The sequence below is a fragment of the Anomaloglossus baeobatrachus genome, chromosome 2, assembly GCF_048569485.1.
Source record: "Anomaloglossus baeobatrachus isolate aAnoBae1 chromosome 2, aAnoBae1.hap1, whole genome shotgun sequence".
In the NCBI taxonomy this organism is placed as follows: domain Eukaryota; kingdom Metazoa; phylum Chordata; class Amphibia; order Anura; family Aromobatidae; genus Anomaloglossus; species Anomaloglossus baeobatrachus.
In genome coordinates, this window is record NC_134354.1 from 229,303,878 (window position 1) to 229,312,507 (window position 8,630).

The 8,630-nt window shown below is 44.1% G+C and overlaps 1 protein-coding gene across 1 annotated transcript in view; it reads right to left on the minus strand.

Moving 5' to 3' along the window:
- The window catches only part of DSTYK (dual serine/threonine and tyrosine protein kinase), a 141,732-nt gene that overhangs the window by 47,652 nt on the left and 85,450 nt on the right, over positions 1-8,630 (minus strand). The window contains exon 3 of the mRNA XM_075335684.1: positions 3,320-3,974. Coding sequence (XP_075191799.1) covers positions 3,320-3,974 — 655 coding nt within the window. The remainder of the gene's footprint in view (positions 1-3,319; positions 3,975-8,630) is intronic.

The following is an 8,630-nucleotide window of genomic DNA, read 5'->3' on the forward strand; positions in this document are numbered from 1 at the left end:
AGAGAAGGAGCGCCATATTGGATTGGTTTGTGGGTGGCATGTCACATTGGCAGAGCCCCTGAGGTGCCAGAACAGCAGGAATCCCCCATGAGTGACCCCATTTTATAAACTGCCCCCCCCCCCCTCAATGAACTAGGGGGGCATTAAGCATATTGACACTACAGGCATGTCACAAAATGTTATACCATTGGGCATTGAAGAAAAAAAAAAATATATTACATTTTTACCACTAAGACGGTTTTAGCCACAGATTTTACATTTTCAGTATTGCAAATGGGTAAAAATGACGGTATAATTACACCATTTCTTCTGAATGTAAATGCCACATATGTGACTGTACAGTACAGCTTGGTCACACTGTGGAACTCCGGGAGGGAAGGAGCACCATTGGAATTTTGGAGTGCAGAGTAGAAACCTCCTTCAAGTGACCCCAGTTTGGAAATTACATCCAATTAGGAATTAATCGATGGGTGTAGTGATTTTGTTTTTTGTTTGTTGTTCTTAAGGGGTGGGGAGAGGGGGTGGGGGGAGCCATAGCACTTTCCAGACCCTTTGTGCTACCAATAACTTGTGCAGCCCCTATACTTGTGTTAACAGAGGACTGACCCGAGTAAGGGCTTGCAGTGTAGAGCACAGGACAAATATGGGCTGTAAAACAAACCAATAGTAGGTCAAGAATTGTGATAAGACTTTATTCTTTGGGTCAGTACAGTTACGGTGATACCACAGTTAATTTTTTCACTTGCCATTTTTACTCAATTTTTTTTTTTTTTTAAAGAGAAAAGTATTGTTTTTGCATTGCTGTATTCTGACACCTTATAGCTTTTTTAATTATTATTTTCCACTGATGGAGCAAGTTTACGTTTTCAGCCATTTGAGCCTTTTTAAATTTACATTAGTCTTTTTGATAAGAGTTTTCTTTTATTTCGGAGGCATGATGAAAAAAAAAGCACAGTTTAAACCCAGCTTTCTGACATTGGGCATTACATTGTGACCTAAAATATTTTGTTAATCTTCAGATTTCATGATGCCTGGCACACAGTTAAGATATCCAGTGACAAAAACAGAAACAACCCCAAAAGAGATTTGAACCTCCACAATATCTGACTGTAGGTACTGTGCTCTTTTCTTTCTAGGCCTCATTCTGCCTTTGGTATACAGAATGACGTGCTCTACCAAAACGCTCCATCTTGGTCTTACCTATCCACAAGACAGAAGGATTTTGGCTTACTCATGTACATTTTGGCAAACCACAGTCAAGCTTTATGTGCGTGTCAGCAGTGGGGTCCTCCTAGATCTCTTGCCATAGCACTTCAATGCTATAAATATCTAAATACCCTAGAACGTTACCTAATGGGGTTTACTTCAGTTACCATCATACTTATGCTACTCTCAGGGTTGTAAGTGGGGGGTGGGGATGGATGAATGAATGAATGAATGAATGAATGGGTGTAAGGGTTCTTTTAAATGATTCTGCAGTGTGAACTATGAACTATGTGACTAGCACATGAGGTCAGAATTGTTTATACAGGACAAGAATAGTGCATGTAAATGATTGAACGATTTTATGAATTTATGTAACAATAGTTAGTGTCCTGTATCTCACCCCCCCAACGCGCCCCCACCGTAAACGTGTGTTTTAAATATTCCCACTTACCAGTCTTCTCCAGTATCCAGCGTTGTTCTAGTGCTCTACCGAGTGACACCACAGCTTTTCTGACTCTCCAGATCACTGTGGACCAGAAGACTTTTACAATGTAAACAAATGTAGTCTTGTTCAGACGCTTCATAGGCTTATATTACAGAAGCCACTTCCAAAGAGCGCAGAGTGATCCAGAGAGTATGGAGAGCGGTGATGTCACTCAAGAGTAACGGAGGAGCGCTGGATACCGGAGAAGATTGCGGTAGATGACATTAATAAACACATTGACAATACATACAACATTTAAGGGGGGGAGGGGGGGTGGTAATGGGAGGGCTTCTTGAAATATCGCCTTGGAACACTGTCAATCGGATTTAGGACTTTAATTTCCACCTCCTATTTGTTGGTCAAATCATTGAAGGCGCAAATAACCTCCATTTATATTACACAATTTTTGAATATTGAAGGACATTTTTTTTTCACATGCATAAATGATTTCACGCTGGATGAACCGGTGTTCTTTGGACAAATAGTTGAGTAATGTGGCTGGGTTGAGCAACTAAACAATCATGATCGATGCGTCAATATAGTTAGAATCTGACTGGCCAGTGTAAAGTTGCATTTAAAGTGTGTATTCATCGGTAGGTTTCCATGAATGTTTAATTAATTATCCTAAGTGCCTTTAGTAGTGTTTGGTCTGGAATAAACCACACTTGTGGTAACTGTGAACCCTGCTTCTTACGGATGTAGGACAGTTCAATAGTATCAATGATGGACCGAAATACACATCTCATGATTGGCCCAATCATGGAACTCCACCTCCTACCATAGCTCACACTTTTCCAGGCCCATGAACAGCAAGTCATTGATGAAGTCATGTTTTGGGGGTAAGGACTGGATAGAATAGAGATAGAGATAGATACACACACACACACACACACACACACACACACACACACACACACACACACACACACACACACACACACACACACACACCTCTCTGATCTGATGTTGGGCCTTAGAATAGGACATTAAATTAAACTAACTAGGACAGCACATTGACATTTGCACAGATGTGTGAATGCACCCCTACAAGATCATGGCCAGGACAAGAGGAAACCTCACAATCTGGATTGTTCAGGTCAGAAGACCCAGTGTGCCCAAGACTTCTGGTCCCAACAGACTTAAGCCTAACACAGAAAGTGAGCTGACCTTGATGGTTAGAAAGTTCTAGAGGTGACCGCAAAAGAACAAACGTAAGGAACCCATAAAGCAGTGTTCCCCAACTCCAGTCCTCAAGAGCCAACATACATATCAAGTGTTCAGGTTTTACCTAATATCACACAGCTGAGGAAAATTTTCCCCAGGCAATACTAAGGAATACCTTGACATATGATATGTTTGTGGCTCTTGAGGACTGGAGTTGGGGGAACATGGCGATAGCTTGGTGTCCTAAGTGCTACAAAATTCAACTACTGGGGGACCATTCTTCACAAATTATAGTAGGAACATGAGTTTCCATGTCCATGACAATGTAGGGACAATACATTACAAAAAAAAAAAAAACAAACAAACCACTATTTTTTGGAATCTAGTTATTCAGCTCATGGTAACCAATCGTTAGAATATATTTTGTACAATCAACACTTCAGACAGACCATACTGAACACTAACCTTTGAATTCCATGTTGGCCGCGTCCTCCAGAAGTTGCTCTCTCATGCTGTTTAGAGTTTCCACAATCATGTCCTTTAGTTCTTCTTGCTTGCGATCAGCGATCCCCATGAGAGATTCGTACAGCTCACTCTCCTTCTGCCGTGTGTACTCTAGTCTCTTCGGAGTAATTTGAAGATCTCTCCTCATATCAAACGCCTTATTGATGAATATTTCCAAACAACGACTATGCACCATGTTAAGAACCATTGCTGCGTCAACTAAGTGCATCTGCAGCACTTGCCGGGAGAAACTGCTAAGAAGACGCAACTTGTCAAATTGTTCAACCAGAACGTTAGGGGCTGGACTACCAGACCCTGCGGCACCGCAACTACATACACCTCTTTTTATATAGCCAAGCTCGGTCATCTGCTCGTGTAGTGCTGAAAACCCACTGTCTGAGCTAGTTATCAGTTTGTCCTTTGGAGTTGTTCGAATAAAGAAAATGGGAAGTTTGTATTTTTCCTTAATATCAGTAAGCTCTTCTTCATCTTGGGTAGATAGGATGTCTTCACCGATGGCATAAGCAACCACTGACTGCACATGGTCAATGTAATCTTCAAGGGTTGTAGTCACAGGTTGTGACCCACGACAAGGAGAAACCACAAGATCAACATCCTGTAAGGAGGAAAACAAAAAGTAAAATGGTCAAATGAAATTTAAAAGTTTAGAAATACAGAACATGGCTTTATGGTTCTTACAGACACCATATCTGTTTATATGGATGGTTTTGAGTGCACAGCACAATCTTAGGGCCTTGTGCGCACTAGGCGTTTTTAGCGGCGTTTTTTACCGCGTTTTTGTGCTGAAAACGCAGTGACATTGCTTCCCCAGCAATGTCAATGGGTTTTCAGAAGTGCTGTCCTCACACAGCGTTTTTTTTTAGCTGCGTTTTTGTGGTGACCACAAACGCAGCATGTCAATTATTTCTGCGTTTTCCACTGCGTTTTTCACTCATTGAATTCAATGAGATGTTAAAAACGCAATGAAAAACGCATATAGCCGCGTTTCTATGACTAAAAACGCAGCTATAAACGCAAGGGGTGGGCACTACAGTGACGTGTACAGGAAGAGGATTCCTTCTGTTGGTAAACACAGAAGCAGGAATCCTCCCGGTACCGTCAGCGCTGCGTCCACCTCCCGTCCTGTGCATGTCAGCTCCGTGCGGCGCCATGTCTGGGCGGGAGGTGGAGGCAGCGGCGAAAAACAAAGTGAACAGTAGAAAAAAAAAAAAAAAAAAGAAAAAAAAAAAAAAAAAGAAAAAAAAAAAATGTCATATACTCACCTGTCTGCAGGGTCCCGATGCCATGCCCGCTCCCAGCTCCTCCCGGTACCGCCGCTCTGGCTGTGTGCAGTCTCCCCGGGGCAGGACCTTGCTTGCAGGACCTGGCGGTGGATCACCTGATGCAGTCACCTGACGCATCAGCTGATCGCAGTGTCGCCGGCTTTTTCGCGCCCGGCCGGCTATCAGCTGATCCTGCCGTCAGGGGACTTAATCAGCTGATTACCGGCAGCGATCGGACGGGATCAGACTCCTGTCCAATCGATCGCTCCAGGAGCTGCCGGTAATCAGCACAGCACATAAGTGAGTATTATTTTTTTTTTTTTTCTACTGATGCATCTGCTGATTGTATAAACGGCTTTTATACAATCAGCTGATGTGTGATGGGATTCAGGCACTTGATCCTGACACATCATCTGATCGCTTTGCCTTCCAGCAAACCGATCAGATGATATTGGCTCCGGATTGGACGGCGCGGGACCCTGACCCAGGATTACTGCGGAGGGGGGCTCTTTATTTCAATAAAGATGGAGTCACTAATTGTGTTGTGTTTTATTTCTAATAAAAATATTTTTCTCTGTGTTGTGTTTTTTTTTTATCATTACTAGAAATTCATGGTGGCCATGTCTAATATTGGCGTGACACCATGAATTTCGGGCTTAGGGCTAGCTGATAATATACAGCTAGCCCTAACTCCATTATTACCTAGCTAGCCACCCGGCTTCAGGGCAGCTGGAAGAGTTGGATACAGCGCCAGAAGATGGCGCTTCTATGAAAGCGCCATTTTCTGGGGTGGCTGCGGACTGCAATTTGCAGTGGGGGTGCCCAGAAAGCATGGGCACCCTGCACTGTGGATTCCAATCCCCAGCTGCCTAGTTGTACCCGGCTGGACTCAAAAATTAGGCGAAGCCCACGTCATTTTTTTTTTTTTAATTATTTCATGAAATAATTTAAAAAAAAAAGGGCTTCTCTATATTTTTGGTTCCCAGCCGGATACAAATAGGCAGCTGGGGGTTGGGGGCAGCCCGTACCTGCCTGCTGTACCCGGCTAGCATACAAAAATATGGCGAAGCCCATGTCATTTTTTTTTTCTTTTTGGGCAAAAAACTGCATACAGTCCTGGATGGAGGATGCTGAGACTTGTAGTTCTGCAGCTGCTGTCTGCTCTCCTCCATACACTAGTGAATGGAGGATGCTGAGACTTGTAGTTCTGCAGCTGCTGTCTGCTCTCCTGCATACACTAGTGAATGGAGGATGCTGAGACTTGTAGTTCTGCAGCTGCTGTCTGCTCTCCTGCATACACTAGTGAATGGAGGATGCTGAGACTTGTAGTTCTGCAGCTGCTGTCTGCTCTCCTGCATACACTAGTTCTGCAGCTGTCTGCTCTCCTGCATACAATGAACATTTTGAAGAAGGAAATGACATTAGACCTTTTTTTTTTTTCTTTTTTCATCAATCTTTAATGGCATTGTGCACTGATTAAAAACGCAGTGAGCAAAAACGCAGCAAAAAAACGCACCAAATCGCGGCAAAAACGCATGCGTTTTTGCCGCGTTTTTTTAGCCGCGGGTGCGTTTTTTTTTTAGACAAAAACGCACATAAAAACGCAGCGTGAAAAAAACGCCTAGTGCGCACATACCCTAAGGGGGAGCTTTGGGAAATGGATCCTGATAGGTCATTAAGACAGGTAATCTAGCAGAAAACTTTAAAAAGGTGACTCTCTTGAAGCTCATCAAGAGAATGCCAAGAGTGTGCAAAGCAGTGATCAAAGCAGTTAGTGGTATGTGACATTGTTACAGGGATGTAATCGGTGGTCTGCCCCTTCCTGCCATTAGCCTAATCTTCTAAAATCCAAAATGTATAATATAATATATATATTTTGTAAGAAAGACAGTTGTACATGTTTTTACAATTTTTTTCCTTTTTACAGCACTTTCTATGCACAAAATTCTCACGTAATTTACACTGTTCTGCCATGATTTTTCCTTACACAATGTGTATTCTCAACCTACAGACCTAAAAAAATGAAACCCAAAATAACAAATACATATGATGCAATAAAAAAGGGGGAAGCAGCACTTTCCTTATTCAGCAGCAAAGTGAGCTGCAGGCAATCCGACCATCTTATCTGCCTTCTAGGGCTTCCTCGATTTACAGGCCAAAGCAATGCTGGATAGTCGCCATGCTCAGATGGCACTACCACAAGTCTCGTACTTGCATGCTATTTTAAAAGAATCAAGTGCAAAAAACCTCAACAAAAATAATTGAAAAAGTTGATGAGAGCTAAAAAGTACCCCAACTTTTCTATTCCACTGCCAACAAGTTTCAACATTACGGCAACATGAAGCCTTAAGGCCCCGTCACACACAACAAGATCTTGTTATGTCCAACACCTACCAGCGATCAGGCCCCTGCTGTGAGATCGCTAGTTGTTGCTGAATGGTTGGGACCATTTTCTTCAAAGGCGATGTCCTGCTGGGCAGGAGGCATTGCAGAGTTTGACGCCTACCAACGACCTAACACGGTCCCAACGCTTGCCGAGATAGTTATACAGGTCGCTGATCGTTACTGCGTCATTGGTATGGTGTGACATCTCACCAGCGACCTCCCAGCGATCCTTATCAGGTCACAGTTTTTGGGATCGCTGGTAACTTGTTAAATGTGACGGGGGCTTTAGGCTATGTTCACACTGCACTTGTGCATTGCTTTCGGGTGATTTTCTCTGAACCGCTGACGAGGCCATAGATTGCAGTGATAAATGCGGAGTTCAGAAAGACACAAGTAGTGTTCAAACGAACATGTCAGTTTGCTCAGATAGAATATACTGCATTTCTGTTCCTATTTGTACATACACAAAATGTTAAGGTTTACACATATGGAAAAAGTTAGCAATTTAAGCAGTGTCTTGCCCATTCATACTTTAAAAAAACTACCCAAATTTCTTCCCAAAATGTCTCCTGGCTATGTACTAGATAGCAAACATGTGTTGAATATTATCTCTCAGATGAAATGGCAGGATAATTACAGTTGGTTAAAGCTGGTGTCACACATAACGACGACGACAACGACGTCGCTGCTACGTCACCATTTTCTGTGACGTTGCAGCGACGTCCCGTCGCTGTCGCTGTGTGTGACATCCAGCAACGACCTGGCCCCTGCTGTGAGGTCGCCGGTCGTTGCTGAATGTCCAGCTTCATTTTTTGGTCGTCACTCTCCCGCTGTGACACACACATCGCTGTGTGTGACAGCGAGAGAGCGACGAAATGAAGCGAGCAGGAGCCGGCACTGGCAGCTGCGGTAAGCTGTAACCAGCGTAAACATCGGGTAACCAAGGGAAGACCTTTCCCTGGTTACCCGATGTTTACGCTGGTTACCAGCCTCCGCTCTTGCTGCCAGTGCCGGCTCCTGCACTGTGACATGTGGCTGCAGTATGCATCGGGTAATTAACCCGATGTATACTGTAGCAAGGAGAGCAAGGAGCCAGCGCTAAGCGGCTCCCTGCTCTCTGCACTGTGACATGTAGCTGCAGCACACATCGGGTTAATTAACCCGATGTGTGCTGCAGGAGAGCAAGGAGCCAGCGCTAAGCGCGGCTCCCTGCTCTCTGAACTGTGACATGTAGCTGCAGCACACATCGGGTTAATTAACCCGATGTGTGCTGCAGGAGAGCAAGGAGCCAGCGCTAAGCGCGGCTCCCTGCTCTCTGAACTGTGACATGTAGCTGCAGCACACATCGGGTTAATTAACCCGATGTGTGCTGCAGGAGAGCAAGGAGCCAGCGCTAAGCGCGGCTCCCTGCTCTCTGAACATGTAGCACAGCGACCTTATGATCGCTGCTTCTGCTGTGTTTGACAGCTAAGCAGCGATCATAACAGCGACTTACAAGGTCGCTGTTACGTCACCGAAAATGGTGACGTAACAGCGACGTCGTTGTCGCTGTCGGTTAGTGTGACACCAGCTTAACTTGTGATGTGCAATCATTGTATACATCC